The sequence below is a fragment of the Monodelphis domestica genome, chromosome 1 (assembly GCF_027887165.1).
Source record: "Monodelphis domestica isolate mMonDom1 chromosome 1, mMonDom1.pri, whole genome shotgun sequence".
NCBI classification, from domain to species: Eukaryota; Metazoa; Chordata; class Mammalia; order Didelphimorphia; family Didelphidae; genus Monodelphis; species Monodelphis domestica.
Genome location: NC_077227.1, coordinates 588,018,414 through 588,046,072, shown reverse-complemented (window position 1 = coordinate 588,046,072; position 27,659 = coordinate 588,018,414). Strand labels below are relative to the sequence as shown.

The 27,659-nt window shown below is 39.5% G+C and overlaps 1 protein-coding gene across 1 annotated transcript in view; it reads right to left on the bottom strand.

The window, feature by feature from the left end:
* Positions 1-15,078, bottom strand: part of HGSNAT (heparan-alpha-glucosaminide N-acetyltransferase) — a 47,954-nt gene extending 32,876 nt beyond the window's left edge. The window contains exons 1-2 of the mRNA XM_056813634.1: positions 14,640-15,078; positions 615-730 (exon numbers count right to left, since the gene is read on the bottom strand). Of these exons, the coding sequence (XP_056669612.1) occupies positions 615-730; positions 14,640-15,078 (555 nt within the window). The remainder of the gene's footprint in view (positions 1-614; positions 731-14,639) is intronic.
* Between the last annotated feature and the right edge of the window lie 12,581 nt (positions 15,079-27,659).

The following is a 27,659-nucleotide window of genomic DNA, read 5'->3' as shown; positions in this document are numbered from 1 at the left end:
TGGATGGAGAGGTAGGTGATGTGAAAAAAAAATCCTCAGGTATAGTAGAGAAGGGAAGGAGGGCAGCTCCACCCAAGTCCTTCTGCCTTTCTAGTAATGAACTGGGAAGGGGGGGGAGGGTGGCTGAGTACTTACAGAGAGTACTCTGTGTGCCATCTTTGGCACCCATGCCATAAGTTCACCATCACTGGTCTTTAACTAGTTTCCATGAGACAATTTTCCAGTTTTCCCAATAAGTTCTCTCACAAAGAAAATTCTTCCCCAATAGTTAAGATCTTCATCAAACACAAAACTAATATACTCATTTGTTTATCTATACTGTGTATTTAATCTATTCCACTGATCAGTTCTCTATTTCTTTCTTAGTCAACAGCTAATTGTTTTGCTAATTGCTTTGTGGTATAGTTTGTGATCTGATATTGGCAGGTACCCTCCCTTCCTATTACAAGGCAACATTTGAACACAAGTCTTCTTGACTTTAAATCTAACACTCTTCCATTTCATCATGGTGCCTCTCTTTTTAAAAACTGGAAAAATAATTATACTGATGTTAGAAGCATTGGGAATTAGAAAGAATTTGCCTAAAATAAAATATAAATTAAGAAAATGCTTACTTGATAACAATGGTCGGAAAGCCAGTAGACATTCAAATCGCCATGGAGAAATTCATTGTGGATAATTAATAATGCCTGATCCATCTTCAACTCTGGAAGCTTTCTTTTGTTGAAATCTAGTACCAATTAAGATGGAAAAGGAAATAAAACAATGCAAATTAGAGTTATTCTTCCAGGAAAGGTGCTTGTTTGAAACCAGTGGTTTTCAAATTCAATCTAAGACTCTTCCTCCCCCACCACACGACTTTAGATCTCATGTCACATTTTATACTTAACAATTTAATACCTATTAAATTGCTACTATAAGCTAAGTACTGTTCTATGTATCATGAATACAAAAAAAGAAAAAAAACAGTCATCCCTGCCCTCAAGGAGCTTACATTCTAGTGGAGGGGTATAAAATACATAGATAATTAAGCATAAGATAGAGAGGGAAAGAGAGGGAGTGAGAGAAAGGGAAAGGAGAGGAAGAAGGGAGGGAGAAGGGGAAGGAGAGAGAGAGAGAAAGAGAAAGAGAGAGAGCAAGTACACATAATGGTATGATAGAAGGAGGAATAGAAATAGAGTGTCAAGGAAGGTTTCATGAAAGAGGTAAAACCCAAATTTAACCATGAAGAGAGAAAAGGTACTAAGAGGCAGAAATGAAGAAGTACATTTAAGGCATGTAAGAAAATCTATGTGAAAACAGACAGCTGGAAAATAGTACATCAATAGCTTATAGTCCAATATGGCTGGAATGTAGGCAGCATGAAGCTAAGTAATAGATAACACAATCCTGGAAAGGGAGTTTGGAATCAGATTCGTAATGAGTCTTAAATGGCATTTTTTTTTTATCCTAGAATCAATCTGGACCTACTAAAGCCCTTTGAGCAAGGGAATGACATGCTCAGAGATGAGCCTCGAGATTATTTTGGCAAATATATGGGAGATAGTTTAGAGAGGGAAGGGACTAGAATCAGGGAAATTAATTGGAAGGTATTATAGGAGGTCCAGGCAAGAAGTGATATAGTCTTGGACTATGGTGAAGCTTGGAGAAAAGGGGATAAATGTGCTGACTAAATCAACATACGTGATAAGAGTGAAGGAAGAATCCAGAGTGACTCTGAGGATGTTGCCTGGGCAACTAGGAGGAGGCTGCCATCTTCCATAGAAATTGTAAATGTCAGAGGAAGAACAACAGTTTGGTGGGGAAGATGATGAGGCCCTTTGACATGATGCATTTGAGTTTCCAATAGAATATTCAGGGGCTTATTTTATATCCAAACAAAGCAATGACATTCCAAACTGTAAATTTTCTTTTGGTACACTAAGCATAATGGCCAAATAAAATAGAGCTAACTAGAAAACAAAGAAAGTGGTTCATCTAGAGAGCAGCTAAGTGACTTAGTGGATAGAGAGCCAGGTCTAGAGATGGGAGGTCCCGAGTTCAAATCTGCCCTCAGACACTTCCTAGCTGTGTGACCCTGGGCAAGTCACTTAATACTCATTGCCTAGCCCTTATCGTTCTGCTTTAGAACCAATACACAGTATTGATTCTAAGATGGAGGGTAAGGGTTTTTTAAAAAGTGGTTTATCTAATGCTTAAACCAATAATTTCATAAGAGGTAAAATACTCATAAAAATAGCTTACATTTCATACTGCTTTTCAGCAACACATTACTTCACTTTTTTCTCACAGCAATGCTATGAAGAAAGTTTATAACTATCCTCATTTTACAAAAAGGTGAACGCAAGTGAAATTAAACAAATTTGTTACAGTTAAAGGTCATACAGTTGAGAAAGTAAAAAATATAGGGCTCAAACCTAGGTTCTTTACCTCCAAGACTAGAGAGCTCATTTCAAGATACAACAAAGCCCCATCTTAACATCTATTTCATTAACAAAGATGTTACAACTATTGCTTCCAGGCCAGAAATAGTACCAAATTTATACAAGAGAAAAATCTATTGAATCACAGTTTTGAGAGTAAAAGCCTTCAAGAGAAGACTCCAAGGACTCCTTCAATTATTAACAGCTATCATCAGGAAATTCTTCTTTGTATCTCTCCTAAATCCCAGATTCTGTAATTTAAATTCATTTCCTCTTAGGTCTTTGATATAGACTGAGAACAGATGGTCCCTGTAAGTTTTTCTCCATGTAACAGAATTACTTCCTTTCCCCTTTAGTTACTTCTTTGCTCAATTTGTATTGAGGTATCTTAGGAGGTACACCATTCCCCACTAGGTGTATCTACTACACAACCTCTTTTCTATTTTTCTGTGGTATTCCAGGAAATCCTCTCCAAATTTTTCTTTAATGAATAATAATAGCTACCATTTATCTATCATTTAGATGTTTTCAAAGTGCCTTACACATTTTGACCTCATAACAATAATTTTTACCTCATAACAATAACTGAGATGAAGGTGCTAATATTAAATTCATTTTACAAGTGAGTAAACTGAGGCAGACAGAAATTCAATGACTTGCCCGAGGTCACAAAGGCAATAAGTATCTACTAAGGCAGGACTTGATCTTAGGTCATCCTGAATCCAGATCCCAAAGTTCATTTCACTTTGCTACCTAGCTGCTCCAAGTATGGTCCAACCACACTGCTTTTATTATTTTCAAGATTAATACATATTTAGAGTATGCCACCTTCAAGGCTATTTAGAGCTTTTTGGTCAACTTGGTTTAAGGGTCTAATAAAAGTGGAGCTAACTAGAAACCAAAGAAAGTGGTTCATGTAATGATTAAATCAATAATTGTATAATTTTTCCTCTGATAATTTTCCTATTAATCCTTATAAGTTTCATTCTTCTATTTAATAATTCTATTCTATATTATATTACATAATTAATTATTATTTTAATCCTTATAATTTTCCTTTTTCCTTTGATACTTATTAAAATGTTCAGAGGCCTGGGAAATCTCCTATGAACTTCACAAACAGACAAATGAGAATCACTAAAGAGCTATCTTTGAAATTACCATCCATCATCTTTTGATTAGTTTATAGGCTGCAGAAAGAAAAAGGCTAAATGCACTCCTAGATTGAACAATGAAGTTATGTTCCCAGACTTTCAAGAACTCCCTTCATTCCAACATCATCCAGCTTCTGATTTAAGACCTCTAGAGAGGGATAACCAGCTCCCTCGGAAGGCAGACCATTTTATTTTTCCATAATTCTAAAGGTTAGGAAAACTTACCACAAATTGATTCCCTTTTACAATTCTAAATCTGTCTTTTGCCAGTTTCATTCATTCACTGCTCCTAATCTTGTCCTATGGGGCTCTCTCTGTCTCCCATGACACCTGTTCAAACATGTGAACATAACTATCTTGGGTCTCCTCCTTGCTCAGATTTTTTCTAAATTTATTTTCTGCCCTAGTAACAATTGTTTTTCATCTTTACCTTCTGTCTTAGAATTGATACTAAATGTCAGTTTCAAGGCAGAAAAACTATAAGGGATTTTGTTAGGGTCACATAGGTAGGAAGTGTCTGAGGTCAAATTTGAACCCAGGACCTCCTGTCTCCAGACTTGGCTTTCCTATCTACTGAGCCACCCAGCTGTCCTGATTTATCTTCTTCAGGACAAATCTCCAGTTCCTTCTATTGTTCCTCATATGAAATAGTATCTACTCTCCACAGCACTCTGGTGAACCTCTTCTAGACTCGTTCTTGCTTGTAAACATCCTCCTTGAAATGGGATGTCCAGCACAGGAAGGAGAGTTGAAGGTTATATAAAAACAGAAGATATCAATATTGTTGGAAAAACTCTGATGACCCGAACTAAATATAATACTCTAGATGTGATCTGTCCAAGCCATAGTGTAAAGGGAAAATCACCTTCCTGTTCTGGATGCTATGCACTTCTTAATGCAGCTGGAGATCTCATTAGCTTTTTTGGTCCTCTTCTTACACTAAATTTGCAGTTCATTAATCTAAACTGTTACATTTTCATACAAACTGCCATCTGGTCACAAACTCCACTACCTTATTTGTTACACTGATTTTTGGAACACAAACTCAAGGCTCTATCTTTTTCCTCATTAAAATAATTTTTTTTTTAATTTTTAAGCCCTTACCTTCCATCTTGGAAGAAGTTTGTATATTAGTTCCAGGGCAGAAAAACATTATAAGCTAGGCAACGTGACTTGCCCAAAGTCACACAGCTAAGAAGTAGGTTGAGGCCAGATTTGAATATTTAAAATTTCTTACTAAATTCAGCCTATCATTGGAACCCACAGAAATCTTTTTAGGTCCTGGATTCTGTGATCGAGTGCATTAGTCCTGGCTTTGTATCATCCACAAATTTGATAAGGATGCCTTCTATGTCTTCAACTAAGTCACTGAAAAAATGTTCAGCAACATAGGACCAAAAATACATCTCTGAGGCACTCCACTAGAGGACTTTCCCCAAATTGGCATCATCAATCCATTAATGACTATTCTCTAAGTCTGATCATTTAACCAATTTAAAATTATAAGCTCTAGTTTGGGTTTAGTCCCCGTTTCTTTATCTCAGCCACAAAGGACAGCATAGGAGACTTCTGCTAATAGCTCTGCTGAAATCCAGTTAGACCAATGCCCAAGTTACTGCATCACTAAAGGAAATGAATTAATTCTAATATCTTGGTCTTGATGAAGCCATGTTGGCTCTTGGTGATCACCCATTTCTTTTTCAAAATGCTCAAACCTAACATTTAACAATATGCTCAAGAAAAGAGTTAAGCTCTTCATCCATCCTTGTTTTGGTGAAAGACAAGTCCTTGGTTAAAGACAAGAGGTACCACATTCTAGACCAGAGCTTTGCAAAATCTGAGTGATGTCATCCTGAAATGGATTACACTCCTAACCCCCTCAAACTCCAGTGAATTGTTGGGGTGGAACCTAGAAGTTTAGAAAACATACAAACTTAACACATTTATTAGAGTCCCAACTTTCTTTCAAGGAGTACCTAGAGGTGATTTGTGTTTCCCTGAATTCCCTACAACTACAGAGTTACCAGAACATAGCTGTGACCAGGGTCAGAAATTCATGAATTCTCAAAGAAGATACTCAGTCCTAAAGGAAATTCTACTCCTTGCTTTCCTCTCCCCTATGGTATTGACTTATATTTGCTGAAGCAGTAGACCTCTATTCATTTGTTCATTCATTCAATAAACATTTAAGTACCTACTGTTTACAAAGCATTGTTTAAAAAAAGCATTGTTCATTTACTCAAGATAAAATCCTCTTCCCCATATCTGAGCTTATGGTACAGAAATTTAGAGCAACCTTGTATTCTCTGCATCTATACGCATGAATCTTTCTGGCATTTAAAAAAAATACTTATAAACAGAAAGACAGTATAGTGCATTTATTCATTCAGCAAAAATTTATTAAGGCATCTACTATGTACAAGACATGGTGCTAGAGAGACAAAAAGCTAAAAGCACATCCCTGATCCCCATCCTCCACACTCCCCCCACAAACAGCTTACACTTTACCAAACATGGACCATGGGAAGGGCTTTGGATAGGGAATTAAAGGACCCCATGGCTCTGCCACTAGCTACATGCCATCACTTAACCTATGTGGCTCTCATTCTCTTCAGATATAAAATGAGGGAGTTGAATTGAATTATGTGTAAGAGAATGATGATCCCATGAATTACAAAGGCTTCTCTCCTCAAAATTCTAAGATTCTACCATGCCTCAAGTATGTACCTAAATTCCCTTGGTAGGAATTTATCTGGGCTAGAGTCTTTCCCTGCTTCTTATTCCTTAAATCAAAGAGAGGATGATTTTTTTTAATCAAATAATATGATGATTAGTGTTTAGATAGGCCAAGGATGATAGAGGCAGCACAACAGAGAGAAAATCCCAGTGGTCTTTAAGTGAGGAGATCTGGGTTCAAATCCTCACTCTGACCATTATAAGAGAAGCAGCATGAGGAATAGAGCACAAGACATGTTCTTTTTGAAATATTTTTAATTATTGAAATATATTTAAAACAGCTTATATTTCATATGTGTAGGTGGGAAGGGCTACTTTTTTTAAGAAATTCAATTTTATTTTATTTTCAATTCAGAATTCTCTTCTACTTTTCCCATGCCCTTAAGAAAGCAAGAAAAAAGATTTTGCCACAAATATCAAGTAAATGTATTATATATAAATATATGTATATGTGTATGAATAAAATCAAAATAAATTCCTGCATTTACCACATCCCAAAAAAAGAAAAAAACGTCCCAGATCTGAATCCAACTTTAAGCACTAACTAGCCATATGATCTTAAGCAAACCTAATCTCTAAATCCCATCTGTAAAAGTAATAATAATAGCAACTACCTCATTGGATTGTGCTGAGGCTCCAATGAGATATTATCATGTGCCAAAAGAAGAGATATTGTACTAGATGAATATCAGCTGTTACTAATAGTGGTATGAGCTTAGACAACTCACTTAAATTCCCTAAGCCTCAGTTTATGCATCTGTAAGATGGGGATGATAATACCTTTTTTCTTTTTCTTAAACACTTTTTTGTCTTGGTTAACAACTCTAAGACAGAAGGGAAAGAGCTGGACAAAAGAGGTTAAGTGACTTTCCCAGCATCACACCACTAGGAAGTGTCTATGGCCTGATTTGAACCAGGACCTCCTGTCTCCAGGTCTGGCTCTCTATCCACTGTGCCATCTGGCTGCCCTGATAATACTTCTAATTGTTCAGTTATATAGCACCTTCATCACAACAACCCCGTAAGGTAAGTCATGTAACTGCCCCTCCTTAACTTCCACCTTTTCTTATCGAGTGTTCCAGCCAATGCATCAAAATACACATAAGCATTGGTGTGCATGAATATACATACACATTATAGACAGAAAGACCACCTATCCTTTCCCCTAAACGTCCTGCCTGGCATCAGTGGAGGCTGTGGTTGATGAAAAGACCCAGCCTTCATCACGGTTCGTATCTAAGACTTCTAAAACAAAACTGACTTATTTGGCATTCCACAAGTAAAGTTAAAAAACTAATGGTGTGCTTTGTCCCTATAAAGCCACCAGTGAAACTATACCCCAAGAATATTATCACGGGTAGGTGGCTCTGTGGATGGAGAGCCAGTTCTAGAGATGGGAGGTCCCGTGTGACAGAGGCTGGCACTAAAGAAAAAGTGCCAGGCTGAAGAGTGTGTGAAACTGATCACCTCGACGGGGGAGGGACCTCTTTATAATACACCTGGGTTCAAATCTGGTCTCAGACACTTCCCAGATATGTGACCCGGGGAAAGTCCCTGAACCCCCATGGCCTAGCCCTTATTGATCTTCTGCCTTGGAAATAATACATGGCATTGATTCTAAGATGGAAGATAAAGGGCTTAAATTTTTTTTGAATGGGGGGAGAGAACACATAAATAGGAGATAACACTTTATAAGAGCTTACTAAATGATTTTCACTCATTGATTCATCTATGATGAATCTCTCTCCACAATAAACAAGAGAAATATAATAAACAATCAATTACCTAGGGGCCAATCAACATAACTTGTGTATTATCCAGGTCCCACCTACTCAGTGGGTTATTTTCCCATTCATTAGTACCCCCACTGAAGGATAAATAGTGAAAGTAAAGATTTTATGTTCAAATTATATTTCTCTTTCTGCCTACTGCCAATGACTTCCCCCATTCAAATAAAATTATAGCAATAATATTATTATTATATATTATTAATATTAATATGTTGTTCCATTATATTACTATAGTAATATTCATAATTAATATATTGCTAATATATTAATTATAAAATAAAAAGTAATAAATAAATTAAAATGGTGATCTTCAGTGGTCTTTCTCAAAATGGAGAACTAAAGAATTATCCAGGAAAATCATGAAGCAAACCTTGATGGAAATGTTATTACCAAGTGATCCCTTTGAGCCTCAATTGAACAATTATTAACTATTCTCTACCAGGTGAGACACAGAATGGTTTAGAACACTGGCTTAGGAAACAGAAAGATCTGGGTTCCAAACATCTTACCCACCAAGGGCAAGCAAGCCACTCACCCTTTTAGTGCCTGTAGGCAATTTTCCAAGACTAAATTTGAGGGGGCAGCTGGATCTTTCAGTGAATGCAGAACCAGACCAAGAGATGGGAAGTCTTAGGTTCAAATCTGGCCTCAGAAACTCCCCTAGCTGTGCAACCCTGGGCAAGTCACTTAACCCCCATTTAGCCTTGGAACCAATACACAGTATTGATTCTAAGATGGAAGATAAAAGACTAAATTAGAGAAGAGAAAGGAAGAAATACACAAGCATTTATTAAGCACCTACTAAGTGCCAGGCAAGGTGCTAAGTAGCATACAAAGCACTTCTCACAACAAACCTAGGAAGGTACTATTATTATCCCCATTTTACTGTTGAGAAAACTGAGGCAGACAAAATAAAGTGACTTGCTTAGTCACACACCTAAGATTTGGACCCCAGTCTTCTTGAATCCAGGACCATTACAATTCAAAGCAATTTCCCTAAAACCTAGGTCTACACTATTCAATCATCACAAGTAGCTCCCTATAACCTCCAAGACCAAATATAAGTCCTTTGGCCTTCACTACCATGGGGCAGCTAGGTAGCATGGTGGATAGAAGGCCAGGTCTGGGAGTCAAGAGGTGCTGGGTTCAAATGTGGCCTCAGACGCTTCCTAGCTGTGTGACCCTGGGCCAGTCATTATAACCTCACCCTTGTAGTAATTCTGTCTTAGAACTGATACTAAGGCAGAAGGTCAAGGTTTAACAAAAAAAGCTTTTCACTAACAAGTCCTACCCCTACTTTTCCTTGCTGTTCCTTCGGTGTCTTTCCATTGGCCATCCATGCCACCAGTACCTATGAGGCTCTCCTGTCCACCTCAAGGTAGCTGAAATGGATAGACCAGTCCTCTTGGATGCTAGAGCCTTCCTCTACTCTATGCATCCTCTGTGGAACTATTATGTTGTGTTATCTCCCCCATTGGCGACTAGGTGGTGCCATGATGCCCAGAATGGGCTGTGCCTGGAGTGGGGAAAATTCATTTTCATGAGTTCAATTCTGACCACAGACCCTTTCTAGCTAGGTGACCTTGGACAAGTCACCTCACCCTGTTGGCCTCAGTTTCTTCATCTGTAAAATGTGCTGGAGAAGAAAATAGCAAACCACCCCAGGATCCTTCCAAGAAAACCCCAAATGGGGTCATGAAGAGTCAGAGGAGACTGAAAACAAATTTCCCATTAAAACATGGGCCCCTAGGGGGCAGACATTACTTTTCCCCAGCTCCAGGGCTTAGCACAACACCTAACACTGTGGAAGGACTTAATAAATACCTGCTGATATGATTATGAAATATGATATGATTATGAAATCAAAGATCTGGACCCAAAGTGCCCAAGGCACTTTGTCCTCTATAATTTGTCCAGCTGGATGGGTATTGTAAACAAGGAATTAAAACATGTGCAAGCACTTTGGAGAAAATGGTAAATGTATATTTATTTCATGTATAATAGGATGCTATAGTTTGCCTTCTCAAGGGATGGGGAAGGCACTAGAGAGAAAGAGAATTTGGAACTCAAAATTTTTCTTAAATGAATGTTTTGTTCATTATTAACAAATCATAAAAAGATTTGTTTAAATTAAATAACCATAATAAATTATATACAATATTTAACAAATAAAAACTTTTTAAAAATTTATAGAAGGGGAAGCTAGGTAGAGACACAAGAGGTGTCTGTCCTGGATCAAATCTTCCTAGCTGTATGTCCCTGGGCAAGTCACTTAAACCAGTCCTTACCACTGTGGATTCAAAGATAGAAGGTAAGGATTATTTTTGGTTTTGTCGTTTTTTTAAGCAATTGGCTCTTTTTTTAATTTTAGACTTAAATTAAATTAAAATAAAATTTTTTAATTTCGATTTAAAATTTAAAATAAATGTTTAAAAATATTTCTTAAAAGCTATTGTTGGCAGGGATACGTTTTAGTGAAAGTCCCAGGGGTGGGGAGCTGTGGCTCAAGAAAAATGGAAGGTGACAGCACCCAAAATTCTCTTTTGTTGTCCCATATCCTTGGACAGGAAGGATGGAGGTGGCCCTCTACCACTTCCATAGGATCGTTGAGCATTCATACGGAATTCTGTGAATGAACGAATACCACCTAGATTGCAAGTCACCAACAGCATGCTTAGCTCTTTTTCATCATGAAAGGCAATGTGGTCTGCTGAGCCAGGATAAGCTGGTTTCAAACCCCCCCCCCCCCTCAGACAGCCACTTAAATTCTCACTGCTCTGAGCAACTGACCTACTGCTCAGTTGAAGAGAAGGTATCAACCTGCATTGGTAGGATCTTCACCCCAAGGGCTTCCTATATCCCAGGGAAATCCCTCTTCCCCATAATAGCAGTGGATAGAATGCTGAGCCTAGAATCAGGAAGATCTGAGTTCAAATCCAGTCTCAGATTTGTACTAAGGAAACTGAGGCAACTAGTGGTGAAGTGTAATCACTGTAAAATGGGGATAATAATAGTCCCTACCTCCCAGGGTTGTGAGGATCAAATGTGATCATAATTATAAAGTGTTTCTTAGCACAGTTTCTGGTACATTGTAAGCAGCATATAAATGTTAGCTAGTATTCTTTTTTTTTAGATTTGCTTGGATTTTATATATTTATCTTAGTAAGAACTGTATTTTGATTTTTAAAAAGCCTTCATTTTGTAAATACACTATGAATTATCTAAATATCACTAATTTCATTTATTACTAAAACATGTAGTTATAATATACAGATGACATGGCACTCCTACATGTTAAAAATATCCAGTGCTCACTTTTGAAAGACCAAGTTAAGGCAATAAAAAGAATTCTTTAGCTAGTATTCTTATTAGCTGTGTGACCCTGGACAAGTCACTTAATCTTTGGTTGACTTAGTTTCCTCATGTGTAAAATGGGGATAATAATAGCATCTACTTCTCATTATTAAAAGGATCAAATAAGATACTAATTATTAAATGCTTAGCTGGGTCTGGCACATTGTAAGCAGTATGTAAACATTAGCTAATATTCTTATTAGCTGTGTAGTTCTGGGCAAGTCACTTAACCTTTGGTTGCCTCAGTTTCTTCATGTGTAAAATGGGAGATAATAATAGCTCCTACTTCCCAGGGCTGGGTAAGGATTAAATGAGTTACAAATTGTTATGTATTTAGCACGATGCCTGGGACACTGTAGGCACTATATAAATGCTAGCTATTATTATTAGCTGTATGACCCTGGGCAAGTCACTTAACTTGTGGATGCCTCAGTTTCCTCATGTGTAAAATGGGGACAATAATAGCACCTACTTCCCAGGGCTGGGTAAGGATTAGAGTTATAAGTTGTTATGTATTTAGCACGATGCCTGGGACACGGTAAGCACTATATAAATACTTGCTATAATGAAGATGATAATAATGGGACTCCTGTTAGCCACCAGAAACCCAGGATGAAAGTGATGTCCCTTCTCCCGACTCCCCTCCCCATTCACCCATTTAAGTGCATCTCCTCTAAAATACAGAAGTCAAGATGCCTCGGGAATGTCTCCAAATTCTTCTGCCAAGCATCTATGTAATCAGTATCCCCGTACAATCTGCAACCCCCAGAGAGCCTGCTGCGTTTGGGAGCTTTGGGGTATTGGCCTGAAAGCTTCCCCTCTCCCCGCTCCTTTGTACTGCGTCACTGTCACTCCATCCTGATGGTGGGTGGATGTGCATGGTGGGCAAGGAATGGTCGGGCTCTCAGCAGGAACACAGGATGCCCAGGGGAGGAGGAGGCGGCAATGTTCCCAACCAATTCCTCCCAACATAAAGGCAATTAGGTATCTGGGAGATAATGTACAGAAATCCTGGCCAGTTCAAATTCTGCCTCTTAAGATACGAAGTTACCCTTTTTCAGCCTCTGGGGGTAAATGTATCTATTTCAGAAACAAAATTTTGATTTGTCTATCAAAAGACAGAATAAAGGCAATAAAAATGTTGGTTAGCCTTATTGCCAATTGTGCAATAATAAATACCCTGAGAGGATGGGGGGAAGGGAGGGTCTACAACACCTTACAGATATTATTCGGTAGATTCCTCTCCTAATTTTATAGCCATAAGGCATGTGGCTGTCAACTAGGGGAGGGGGGAAAGAAGGAGAAGGAAGAGAGAGACGGGGATTTATTTTTTTGATTTGTTCTTTAATCTACTGGGGGGGGGGGGTGTTTTGGTGAGGCTTTGTCTTCTATCAGGATTTCAAATCTAATAATGCTTTTTCTCCAGGGAAGGGAAGCAATTCTGCTCTGCTTTTCACTAAGGCTGAGAAGGGGAGATAAGTGGGAACAGGTGGGGTGGGGTCCAGCTGAGGGCAAAGCTAGAGCAAAATCCAAGACATTTAAAAGGATGGCAGAGGATGCTAGGGGTGGGTGGAAATGGGGAAGAAGCCAGGAAGGGAGGGAAACAAGAAAAAGGAAGAGGGAGGAGGAGGAAAAAAAGAGAGGGAGAAAAGGAGGGAGGGGAATGGGAGGAGGGAGGAAAGGAATAGGAAAGGGAGGAAGAAAGAGGGAGAGGGAGGAGGGAACAGGGATCAGGGAGCAGAGAGAGGGAAGGGAAGAGAAAGGGAGGGAGTAAGGAAGAGGAGGGAGGGACAGAGAGGAGAAAGGGAAAGGAGAAAGGGAGGGAGCCAAAAAGAGGGAGAGGGAGGAGAGGGAGGGAAGAGAGAGGAGGGAAGAAATGAAGGGAGAGAGGAATAAAGAGAGAAAGGGAGGGAAGGAGAGAGGGAGGAGGAGGGAGAAAGAAGAAAAGAAAGGGAGGGAGGAAAAAAGGGAGGGAGATTGGAAGAGGAAGGGGAGGAGGAGGGAAGGAGAGAAGAGGAGGAAGAAATTAAGAAAGGGAGGGAGGAAGAAAGAGAGAGGGGAGAAAGGAAGGGAGGGAGGGAAAGAGATGAGGAGGGAAAGAGAATGGGAGAGAAGGGAAGGCAGGAAGAAAGAAAGAAAGGGAAGGAGGGAAGAAAGAGGGAGGGAAGAGGGATAAGAAAGAGGGAGAAAAGGAGGGAGACAGGGTGAAGGAGGGGGAGAGAAGGGAAGGGAACAAGAATGAGGGAGGGAGGGGAAAAGGGAGGGGAAGAGAGAGAGAGAAAAGAAGAGAATGTGTGTGTATGTGTTTTCTGTGTGTCTGCATGTTCTGTGTAAGCTGCATGCCTGCGCAGGCGTACAAGCTGCTAGTGTATGGCTACAGATGTGTTGTCAGGGAGGGTCTGAATGCTGTAAGCTGTACATCTATGTGCTCACACGCTTGTGGCTGGCCTATGACTTCTGATGTGTTAGCGGTGGCTAATAAAGAAACATCCTTGCACGACTTCCCGTGTGTAATGGGTATCTCACTGCTAGCCCTCTCAATCGGTGGCTGATGGGATGGAGAAAATTTGCAATTCACAATTTAAAATGGAATTTTTTTTAAAGATGTTCAGTACTCATATGTCCAGGTGAGGCTGTGGATGCTGTGTGTGTGCACGCATTCGGAAGGCTGACATATGACTGCAGATGTATGTTTGAGTGTGTCAGGTAGGTCCGGTGTAGGTGTGTGCATATGGCGTTCTATGTGCGCAGGCAATCATGCAGGTGTATGACTGCAGGGGCGAGTGTGTGTTGAGCATGTGTGCTGCAGGGGAGGAGTGAGGTGTGTTGGGGGGAATACTGTGTATGAGCCGTGTGTGCGCATCTCAGTGGCTGGGATGAAGCTGAATATTATTGCTCGTGGGCGGGTGAGACTGCAGATGTGTGTTGCCTGGGAGACGCGGAGTACATTGTGTATGTAAGCTGTGTTTTCTGTGTGCAGTGCTGGGGGAGAGGATGAATGTGTGTGCGTGTGTGTAGCTGGTGTGGGACTACAGACGCGTGTGAGCTGTGTTCTGTGTGCAGCCGTATGTGTGTGTGTGTGTGCGCGCGCCCGCGAGCGCAGGCATGTACTGGCTGGGACTGTGCTGGCCGTAGACCGGGCAGTAGTCACTCGGCCAGTGTCTCTTATCTCACTCACTCACCCCGGGGCTGCTGCTCCTGCAGCTGCTGCTGACGCTCCTGCTCCTGGGTGTCCGGGCCTGGGAGCTCCCCGCGGGCCAGCAGCGCGGCGCTGAGCACCGTGGCGACCAGGAGCGCGACCCCCAGCGCCTTGCGCGCGTCCCACGGCCAGCCGACCATGTTGTCGTCGTCTAGCGCTGCCGCTGCCGCTGCTGCCCGGGGCTCCCGACAAGCCGCCGCCGCCGCCGCCGCCCTGCCGCCTTCCCTGGGTCCCGGGCCCGCTCTGGCTCTGGCTCCCGCTCCTGCTTCTGCTCGCGGAGCTCGCTCCACGCACGTCCGCTCGCCTTGGCCGCCGCCGCCGCCTCTGCTGCGAAGCCCGCCCCACTCAGCTCCCCCTGAACCAGCCGCCGCCTCCCCCGCCTCCTTGCGCTGGGCTGCTGTCGTCGTAGCCGCCTCCGCCATGAGTCACCGCTGCCCCTGGGAGCAGGAGGGAGAGGGGGCGGAGCGGCCGGCCAGGAAGCCCAGGCAGCCTCTCTCTCCCTCCCACTCTCGGAAATGCAATCAATCAGCGATCAATAAACGCCAATTAAAGTCTATAGGGACTGCAGCGAAAGGGGAAGGTGCCCTGTGGTAACTTCCATACAGTCTAATAGAGTATGTGTGTGTGCATATAGAAATGCTTGATTTTCTGGTGGATGTGAGTGGATAGACGTGCATCTCGCTTATAGGTGTGCCTGGATCTACAGCATAAGTGCGCCATAAATGCTATAGAGAAGCATGGGTGTATACATACGTATATAGCATACGTGGGTGCTGCAAATGCCATATCCACCTCTATGTACATATATGTAGCATATGTTTGCTATAAATGTGACGTGTGCCTTTTATACTTACAGATAACTACATACATGTGATATATGCATTGTATTATACATGCACACATGTTCACATGTTATATTTATATGTAACTATATTCTGTGCAAATTGTAATAAAATGTAATATAAAATATATGTAAATATATTTACACATAAATTGTGTGGGTATATAAACACCTTAAAAATCTCAAACAAGTCTACAAATGTAAGCTATTCTATGACATGCAGACAAATATTCACAAAGTAAGCTATATAAAGGAAAAACAGGAACTAATTCGCAGAGGGAAGGTTCTAGAATTAAAGATGAGTCTAGGAAGGCTTTCAGGAAAAGATAGAATTTTAGTTGGAGCTTAAAGGAGGTGGGGGTGGGGATCAGTAGTCAGAGCTGAGGAAGGAGAGGGATAAGCAGAGAAAATGCCTGGAGGGAAGAGATAGATAGTGTCTAGTTTAAGGAACCGCCAGTAGGTCACATTATGATGTCTACATAGAGGGAGATAGAATGTGGCTGGCCACCACCACCCCCAGGCTCTTCTGTCAACATATATACATTTTGTCCCGAGGCACCTGGATTTTTGAGGGAACCCAAAGTATCATTTTTTGCTACCGGGTGGCCCAGTGGACAGTGTAAGTTCTGGAGTCCGAAAAATTCATCTTCTTGAGTAAAATATGGCCTCAGATTCTTCCTAGCTGTGTGATCCTGAGCAAGTCACAATCCTGTTTGCCTCAGTTTCCTCATTTGCCAAATGACCTGGAGAAGGGAAGAGTCACACTCCTGAGAGGACTGAACAACAAAGTGCAATGTAGAATCACAGAATTTCAGAAAGCACAAGTCAGCTAGCTTTCACTTAACAGCCTCCGATGAGGAGGGAACCCACCACTTTCCTTCCTTACTCCTTTTTTTGGTTAGGTGGAGCCAAGATCTTCCTCTTAGAACTTCTGCACTCTGATCTATGTTCTGCCCCCTGATGTAGAAGCAGAAACTTATCCCCCCTTCCACAGGACAGCTCTTTGGATAATGGAAGGCAGATGTCATGGACCTCCCAAGTCTTCTCTTCTCAATGCCAAACATCCTCAGGTCCTTCAGTGCATCTCAGATGGCCTCCTCCAGTTCCTTCATCTTGTCAATGTCCTTCCCAAGATGTGGGACTCCCAGACTTTAACACAATGCTCCAGAGATGTAGTAACTACCATTTATAAAAAACTAAAATTTTCTGAGATAAAATGTATCCAGCACTTTACAAATGTTATCTTACCTTCAACTCCAATCTTGGGGGGCAGAGGATATTTTCAGTCTCGTTTTACAGATGAAGAAACTTAATGGAGCAGAGGTTGTGACCTGGTCTCATGTAGTTAAAATTTTCTGAGACCATATTTGAACCTGTCTTCCTGAATTCAGATCCAATGATCTATTCACTGCACAACAATGGCAACAAGTAAATAACTCAATGGAATAAGTCAATAGGCATTAATTAGCACTGTGCAAAATTCTAGAGATACAGAAAGGCAAAAGACAGTCTGCTCTCCAAGGAGCTCAAAGTCTAAGAGAATATATTAAGACACCTTGAAAATCTTAAAAGAGTATTCAAATGTAAGCTTATATTTTTAAATGCAAGGTACTAGAGATACCACAATGGCACTGTCTAGTCCTCAAGGAGGGATATGAGTGGTTGTTGTTGGTAAAACAGTTATTTAAATCCTTATCTTCTGTCTTAGAATTGATACTGTATACTGATTCCAAGGCAGAAGAGTGGTAAGGGCTAGGCAATGGGGGTCAAGTGACTTACCCAGGGTCACACAATTAGGAAATATCTGAGGCCAGATTTGAAACCAGGACCTCCCATCTCTAGGCCTGACTCTTAATCCATTGAGTCACCTAACTGCCCCCCAGTTATATATATTTAGATAAGTAGAATACAAGTAGGAGTTGTAGAAAGCAAAAGAGAGATTTTGTTCTAGGAAATTTTGAGGAAGAAAGAAAAGTTTCATCTGTGATCAGTGAGTTCTTAGTTGCCACATCCAAAGGTCTTTTCTCTATCTTCATTTTCCCTGACCTCTCTGAAGTCTTTGATACTGTTGATCACTCTCTCCTCCTTTTTACACTCTTTTTTCTCTAGGTTTTTGCTCCTGGTTCTCCACAAGTCATCCTGGATTCCTCATTATCTCTCATCCTCACATCTAATCTGTTGCCACGACCTGTGGATTTCACTCTCACAAATCTCTTGAATAGCTTCCCTTCTCTCCTCTGAGGCTGCTCCCATTCTGGTGCAAGCACTCATCCCCTCACACCTGGACTAGTGCAATGTCTGCCTCAAATGTTTTCCCACTCCAATCTATCCTGCATTCAATCTCAAAAATTATTTTCCTTAAGCTCAGATCTGATCAGGTCACTTCTCTACTCGATAACTCCAATGGCTCCCTATCACCTCCAGAATCAAATACAAAATGCTCTGTTTAGCATCCAAAGCCCTTCATAACCTAGTCCCCTCCTACCTTTTCGCTCTTCTTACACCTTATTCCCTGACGTGCCCTCTTCAATCCACTGACCCTGGTCTCCTGGTTGTTCCCCCAACAAGATGCTCCATCTTTCAGTTCTGGGCATTTTCTTTGGCTGTCCCTCATTTCTAGAATGTTCTCCCTCCTCATCTCTCCCTACTACTGACTTCCCTTAAAGCCCCAAATAAAATCCCATCTTTTATAGGAAGTCTTTCTCAGTCCCTCTTAATTCTAGTGCCTTCCTCCTGTTAATGATTCCTATTACTCATATAACTAGCTTGGTCATACACATTTCTTTGTTATGTCTGCCATTAGATTGTGTGTTCTTTGAGGATAGGACTGTATTTTCCCCCTTTGTGAATCTCCAAGACTTAACACAGTGCCTGGTACATAGTAAGCCCTTATGAATGTTTACTGATTTCTTCTATTGTAATATGATGGCATATCAGAGCTTAATTGATTGATTTGGTCATGGATTTAAAGCTGAAAGGCATCCTACAGGTGATGTAATAATACATTGTCTTTATTTTATGTTGAGGAAGCTGAGCCCAGACAGTCATAAAGTCATAAAGATTTGAGTTTTAAGTCATGTAGCTAGGATGTAATGCCCAGACAGTCATAAAGAGTTGAGTTTTAAGTCACGTAGCTAGGATGTAATGCTAACCTCTGTTGCCTCAGTTTCCTCAACTGTAAAATGAGGATAATAATTGTACCTAACCTCAACTGTAAAATAGGGATAATAATTGCATCCAACTTGCATAGTTGTTATGAAAATCAAATGAGATATTTGTAAACAGCATTTCACATACTGCCTGGTACAGAATAGGTTCAGTATAAATGCTGATTCTCTCCCTCCTTTCCCTCAAGGGGTTTATATTCTGTCCACAAAGATTCTGATTATATAGTTCTGTATTATCTATAAAACCTTAGACATCTTTAGCTTTGAGAGCGGCCATATTACACTGTTCCTTCATACTGCGTATGCAGTCCACCAAGACCTTGTTTCCATAGGAACCATGCCCAGCCATCCTGCAAAGCTTATTTTTGGAACACAGGCGTAGGACTTCGCATTTATAATAATAATAACGCATTTATATGTTGCTTTCAGATTTGCGAAGCACTTTCCTCATAACAACCCTACAAGGAAGGATTAGAGCACCAATATTTTTAGCTCCATTTAGAGATGAAGAAAGGAAAGCTGTTATGGGACTTGAATTGACGTCCATGATGACATAGTTAATGTGTCCCATTCTGTGGATGTGCGTATGTCTCTGAACTCTTCTCCCCAGGTGTCCCCTTCACACGCACACCCGATTGCGCAGCTCCCCCTGAACCAGCCGCACACACACACACACACACACACACACACTCTCCTTTCTCCATCTTCCCAGGGCTCAGTAAGCCCTGTATTCAGAGTAACTACGAACATTAGCCTTGTAAAGGTTCAGAAGGCTTATTTAGCCCCTATGCTCTAGTGTTACAGGAAAAGAAATGGGGTCTAGGGAAGGAAAAAGAGTTGCCTGTGGTCACACAGGAAGTAGGGGGTAGTTTTCTCAGACTTTAAATTCCAAGTCCTTTGTGACAATATTGCCCCAAGTAATTAATAGCTAACAAATGAAAATGAATGAATAGCATTTGTAAAATGCTTCCCAAGTGCCAAATATTGAGTTAAGAGATGGGATTACAAATCTAAAAAGATGCTGCTTTTCGGATACACTCCCTTCTATGTGTAGTCGCTCCCTATTATAACGTAAACATCTTTCAGGGGTGAGGATCCTCAAAGAGCTTACATTCTATGAGAAGATGGCAGATGTGTACAAACATACGCAATTCGGTAGTAAGTGCAGTTCTTAGAAAGGGCTACCTTGACGGCACTGACCTCATGGTTGGAGCAAAACTTGTGATATCTCTGCAAACTTTACCACTCCAGAGCCTTTGAGTTGATCAGACTTTAATAATTTTGATCCCATCTCTGCTCTCAGTTGCCATTTAATCACATCTAGAGTTCTGATCTCACCAAGAGTTATTCTTTCCTTTTGCTGCTTCCTCTATCACTTTTCCCAACTGAAGTTTATTTAAACCCTTTCCTTCTTCCTTAGACTGGGCACTCTAACACTCTTTCCTGTGTTTTCCAGTGACCCCAAACTGTAGCTCCTCCGCCTCATTAAAGACCCTTGTTGCTACTTTCTTAGTCTTCTTTATTTTCAGATTTGCATATCTTTATATACAAAATAAACATATAATTCGAGGTAATTGTTTAGGAGAAGATACACAGGATGCAGGAGGGGAGGGTGAAAATCCAGAAAGGCCTTGTTTAAGAGTTTGAACTGTACTTTGAAGGAAAATACTTATTTTATTTTGAGGTGACTCAGTTTCCTCACCTATAAAGTGAAGGGATCGGACTATCTGACATCTAAGGTCCCATCTAGTTCTAAATTAAAAAAAAAAAATTGCAAAACTTTTTTCAATTAACAATATTTATTTTTTTTCTCCTTCCCACCTACTTACCCCATTGGGGGAAAAAAAATCAAACTCTTTTAACAGATACATGTAGTCAAACAAAATACAGTCCCACATTAGCTCCATCTAGAAATCTGTCATTCTGCATCTTGAATACAACAGAAGGTAGGTAGCATACATTCTCATCAATAGTCTTAAATTGTGATCATTGCATTGATTAGCATTCCTATGATTTTTTTGAAGTTGTTCATTATAATTTGCTGTTATATACATTGTTCTCTTGGTTCTGCTCCTCTCAGGCTTCATCTGTTCATACAAGTCTACATATAATTCATATAGTTTCTCAGAAACTGCCCCTTTCATTATTTCTTACAACACAACAATATTCCATTATATTTATATACTATAATTTATTTAGCCATTCCATAGTTGACAGGCATACCCTTAGTTTCCAATACAATGGGAGTATATGTGAAATTTTCCCCCTCTTATTATGATTTCTTTGGGCTATCAGCCTAGGAGTAGTATTGATGGATGAAAGACTAGTGACTCTTTGGGCATAGTTTCAAATTGCTCTACAAAATGTCTGGACCCATAATTCATGGTTCTACCAATAGTATATTCATATTTTCCTGAAGCTCTTTCCAAAACTTGCTTTTCTTTTTTATCATCTTTATCAATCTGATGGGTAGGCTTTCAGAATTGCTCTGTTTTGTATTTTTCTAATTAGTGATTTGCAGCATTTCTTCATATGATGGCTGATAGCTTAGTTTTCTTTCTTTGACAATTTCCTGTTCCTATCCTTTGATCCTACTAATTGGAGAAAGTTTGTGTTCCTATACATTTGAATCAGTTCCTTATATATCTTGAAACCAGACCTTTCTTGGATTAATTTTCTGTAAAAATTTTTCACAGTTAACTGTTTCCTTTCTAATTTTGGTAGCATTGATTTTGATTGTTCAAAAAGTTTTATCTAATCAAAATTTTTCCATTTTGTCTTCTGTTATCCTCTCTATTCCTTGTCTGGTCATGAACTCTTTCCTAGGAAGGAATTCTTCCCCTATCCACAAAGTAATTTCTTCCTTGCTCTTCTAATTTGTTTGATATGACTTTTTATATCTAATCATGTATCCATTTGGAACTTATCTTGGTGTATAGTATGAGAGTTTGGTTGAATAAAATTAATTTTAATGCTGTATCATTTGAGTCTTAATATTAATCTCTAACATTCCTTTTTCTGTTCAAATCTCCCCCTATTTCTTGGCCTACCTCAAAAGAGATTTCTCATTCTAGGAAAGCAATGTGATCAGATTTCAGCCTCTCCCCAGGCCTGGGCTTGGCCCTACCTAAATGGGACCCTGCTTTCTGTTTGTAAACAGGACCCAGTTGAGTTAGATCCCTCCCACTGGGAATATGAGCTTTGTCTTTGATCCATTAAAGTTTGGGGAGACTTGGCCCACAAAGGAGAAACTAAGCTGGAGAGAGTCAGAAGGCCAGAATCTACTATGTCTCATGACTAGGTCATGCTTCCCAGCTCTCATTCCTCCCACAAATGATCAGAGGAGTCATGGAGTCCTGGCCCATCTCCTCATTAAAGCATTCACCAATTGGGTCCAAATGGTGTACCATCAGGCCAATCAGAAGGAAGACACAGTAGGTATAAAAGATGCTCAGGGCTCTCATTCTGGGTCTTTGGTACAAATGGACACATGCCATCAATCTGTCTTTTATTAACAGATTATAGACATCTATTAATAAATGATATTATACTCAGAGAAGTGGCCTCCTTCTATTCATTAAAGTTCCTCTGCTACATCTAATTTCTGCCATACTGCTTTCCAGTTTTCCAAGCAGTTTTTGTCAAATAATAAATCCTTACCCTAGTAGTTTAGGGCTTTCAATTTCTTGAACACTAGACTACTAGCTTCATTTGTTTCTGATGTTGTATAATTAATCTATCACACTGATCAATCTCTCTTTTTTAACCAGCACCAAATCCTTTAGCTAATTACTGCTTTTTAGTCCAGCTAGTTCCCTTCTCCCATGACCTCAATTATTAGCACTAAATGGATGCCTCCCAGATGTGTAAACATGGCTCACATCTCACCTCAGAATTTTGGTCTTCAACTCCAACTGCCTGCTACACATGCCTACGTGGCTATTCTCTCAACCCCTCCCACCCAACCTGTTCAAAATTTAACTCATCTTTTTTCTATCTAAACCTGTTCCTCCTCTTAACTTCTCCATTTCTGTTCATGGCATACCATCCTCACAGTAGGGAGTCATCCTTAAAGTTTGCCTCCCTCCACCCTTCCTTCCTCCCCCATATCTATCCACACAATCTCAGAATGAGGAAGGTATTTCTGAGGCAATCTAATCCAATACACACGTGTGGCAGCTAGATAGCATAGCAGATGGAATATCCATCTTGGAGTTAAGAAGACCTGAGTTTGAATTCTGTCTCTACTTAAGAGCTATCTCAGCAGCTGGGTGATAAAGTGAGTAGAGCTCTACTCTATCCTGTTTGTATGGCCTTGGGTTAGTCACTTAATCTCATATGGGCCTCAGTTTTATTCCTCTATCAAAAGGAATTAGACTGTGAACACCTCTAAAGACATCCATGGTTCTAAAAATTATGATCTGATGATGAATTTGTATTTCAATTATGAATAATCTGTGACCCCCAAAAACTCTGGCAATCTTTCTTTAAATATTAGTTCTTCCAAATATATGTCAACACCACAAAAGCAGTGATTATGTCTTCTTTAAATTTTGCTTCTCCTTTTGCAAACAGCAGACACTCAATAAATGTTTGTTACTTTGAAAATTATTCATCTGGTGACATTTATTTTGATAGGAAAACATCAATTGTTTAAATGTTATCCATTTTTCCTCTGACAATTAATGCCCATGTTGTCCACTTAATAAACCTGACCTAGTGACAAAACCTGGAAAAAAAAAGAAAAAAACTTAGTAACATCAGTCAGGGATAGTAGAATCATCTATAATGACTAGAGCTCCTGGAAAATTCCAAGGAAAGCTAACACTGGGGAGATGATCTATAAACAAGTAGGATATGAGGTTGACTATGACAGAGGCAAGTAAAAAACCAAAGAGCTCTGGCAAAATCTGAGATTGAGAGAAAATACTTTCAACTAAAGGACCAGATGATCTCTGAAATTCCTTCTAGCTCTGACATTTAGTGATTCAATTTGAGCTGCGACACACAGTCATACCAATAAATATGATTCAGTGAGAAAGGCAGAGGAGCCTTCAGTCACAAACTACATGTCCTGATCTGTTGGGGGGTTTTTTTCTAAACACCCGATATTTCTTTCTTCACTCTCCCACCAAATGTCTCTGAGCACAGAGCTAGGTGAAGAAACATGTTCTCCATCTCAAGGTAGACAGCTAATGGACTCAGAGAGCAAATCAAAGTTTATTTTCTTGTCTTTCTTTTTTATTTTGGACTTGGCTAAGGTGGGATTTTGTTTTGCATTTTGTATTTATAATAGGTTTTGTTTTTCCTGTCTTTACAAAAGGTAGGAAGGAGTAGAAGAGGGAGAAATTTCAGAACTGAAAATAAAATTGAATTGAATAAAGTGGGGAAAAACTAAAAAAAAAATTTCTTAAATGAGCTACTTTTCTAAAAGATATGGAGTCTATTTCCTAATAATGAACTATACATAACCATAAACAACATGGCACTGAAGAGGATGGGAAAAAATCTGTATTGTCTGGCTGGCAGAATTCTGACAGCATGAGGTTATAAGGGATGATAAATGTTCTTTTCCTGGAAGTTAAGAAGTTACAATGTTGCATTCTGGGTAGCAAAAAGGTAGCAAATGCATGTGATATCAATGTAAAATCTTAACTTGTAAGCAGTCCTTCTAACTGGCCTATCTTTGCCAAAGGTTCCCTGGTCCAACACAGAGTAATTGACCTAAAATCAAGATACCTAAATTCAAATTCCTATTCTGACATTTAACTATAGCCCTAAGCAAATTACTTTTCCATATTTCTTAGACTCGGTTTTCTCCTCTTGAAATGGAGTTAATAACAATAGCCTACTTCATTGTTTTGTTGTGATGGAGGTCCTAAACCTAGTTATGTGACCCAGGGCATGCCACTTAACCTCTTGGAAATTGTTTCCTCATCTGCAAAATGGGGATAATGACTACAGTTCCTAATGCCACAGTGTTGTTGAGGTGCAAAGTACATTATATATGCAACACTATATAAATAAGCACTCTGTAGATAACAGTTGTATTCCATAAATGAATTATTTCCTTGAGTCCAAGTTAACATACAGACTTCTAAAGAATTAAAATCTATTTTTACTATTTGACTATCAAAAATATTATAGAAGCTGAGATAGAACTAGCAATTTTCCTTTGGTTTAAAATTATTCGTGGAGCTTCACACATCATAATCTCTATTATTGAGGGAAGATAATGAAAACTTTGAAAAGTATAGAAAAATCGCCCTTCACTCAAATCCTCATCTGTGGCATGGAGATGACCCTGCATTCAGGAAGACCATGATGGCAGAGGAAAAGCTCTGTTTGGTCCTGTAACACTGGAAAGACATTAGAGCCTGATGTCAGACTATTACCTGCCTATTATCTATTGCGCCAATTCTGCTAACTTTAGAGACATCACCACAGTGCCCACTAAGATGAGATTTTCTGTCCCTATTTACTCTTGAAACAAAGGCAAGGTAAGCTTATAAGATGAACTGGTAGATCAATAACCAGACTGATGAAAGCACAAATCACTTCCAGCATCAAAGTATGAGACAAGAGAGCTAATATTGTAGCTTGGGCAGCTGGTGGTGCTGTGAATAAAGCACTGGGCTCATCTTCCTGAGTTCAAATCTGGCCTCGGACATTTACTGGTTATGTGGCCCTGGACAAGTCACTTAATTCTGTTTGCCTCCATTCCTCATCTGTAAAATGAGATGGTGAAGGAAATAGCAAATCATTTCAGTATCCCTGCCAGGAAAATCCCAAATAGGGACATAAAGAGTGGGACATGATTGAAACAGCTGGACAACAATAAAATTGTACCTTGTACTATAATATTATATATTATAAACATATGATATATTTAATTTTGGTATATATTATATGTAAATTTATTGTTATAATTATAGCATTGTTATGTAACATATAATAAAATATATAATAATTATATATAATATTCTTATATGTAACATAAGGATACATAATAGCTTGCTTAATAAATGATTTGGTTATATCCCACAGCCCCTTTGTCTCCTTTCTTTATTACCTTGATCATCAGTTTTCCTTAATCCTGAAGAGGAGAGGGCTGATTTCCTCAAATTACCTTGTATTTATCTGTATCTAGCTATGTTCTATTTCCCAACAGAATGGAAGTTCTCTGAGGTGGGGCGGTTTCATTTTAGCCTTTTGAACCCAGAGCATCCAGCATGTTGCCTTGTACATATGAAGTTATTCCTTACTAAATAGTTGTTAACTTTTGTCATCGAATGATTGTTCTATTCTGGCCCTGCTCAAGAGTGTATTCGTTTTAGGGTTGGTTGGGGTTTTTTTAATTAAATGAAATCATCTTAGTGAATGGATATACCACCAAGATGTTGATGACTTCAATGGGAAGACATTTCTCAACAAGCAGGAGCATCCTTGTTCAACCAGATCACCCAAGTTAAGCTAAATGTCATGAATACAATGTAGGCCCCTTTCTCACTGGCCTTGACTTAACGTAGGAGTTGCTGGGTTCAAGGTTAGCATCAGATACGTTTGGCACCATTCTTGAGTTTAAAACAAGATGTCTCACTCATTGTGTCTTTGCTTTTCAAAGTAGTTTCTAGCTTCCCCATTTCATGAGCCATTCTGCTGCCACCTGGATCTTGCAATGGACATCTTCTGAATCGGCTGATCATAATTCTTTAGAGTATAGCTCTACTTTGCTATCCTCAGTGGCTAAGGTTTTTCTTGATCAGAAGGCAGAAATCTTTTCAAAACTGAGCAGCCTTCTTGCCTTTGTATAGGTGAAATGTTGTATTCTTATGGAATACAGTAGAAAATATTGTTCTGCAGATTTATTAGAGTGACCTTTTTGACAAGCCTTATTGATGTCTTCAAGCTTATTCTAATACTCCAAGTTAGGTTATTAACATGCAATATATGTTGAAATATACTCAAATCTCCTATTTACTCCATATGCTGTTAAGTCTATACATGTAAAATTTATATCAGATTGCTTATCATCTCAGAGAGAGAGGAGGACAGGGAAGGAGGATCAGAAAAAGGTAGAAAATTTGGAACTCAAAACTTTTTTTTTTAATTAATGTTAAAAAGACTTTTCATGTGTAATGGGAGAAATGTAGATTATTAAAATAATACTGGGAAATAATACTGGGAAAATTATACTGGGAAAACACTAGATTTAGCAATTGAATGTACAATCTCAGCTTTCTCTGGCATAGAAGACAGCACTGGACTTAGTGGCAAGAAGGCTGAAATTCAAATTCTTACTCAGACATTTCCTAGCTGTGTGACCTTATCCAAGTAACTTAATTTCTCTGGGACTCCATTTCTTCACCTATAAAATGAAGATTAAACTAGCATAGGGTGCTTGTGAAGATCAAATGAGATAACATGTGCTATTTTGTTTTTGGTTGCTGTTCATTTGTTTCAAACTTGTCCAGTTTTTCATGACTTCATCTTGGCAAAGATACTGGAGTAGTTTGCCATTTCCTTCTTCAGCTCATTTTACACACAAAGAAATTTAGGCAAACAGAATCAAGTGATTTGCCCAGGCTAGTAAGAAGCTGGATTTGAACTCATAATGATGAGTCTTCCTCATTCCAAGCCTGATTCTCTATGTGCACTGCTTTACAAACCTTAAAACCTATATAAATGTCAGCTAATGCTCACTACCATTATCATAATTTTTATTACCTGTGTGAGCTTGGTCAAGTCTCCCTGAGATCTGTTTCCTCATCTTTAAAATAATAGGTGGGGGTCTAGATGATCTCTAAGGTTTTCTCCAATTCTGAATATCTTGGTTCTGTAAGATGGTAAAGCACATTTACTGGGTGTCTTTCTGAAGACTGCTGGGTCACCTGGCTATCCTGATTCACTTAAAGTCACAAATCAAAGAGTATCAAATTTAGCCCTGGAAAGGACCTTCAAGGACATTTGGTCCACCCTCTCATTTTACAGGTGA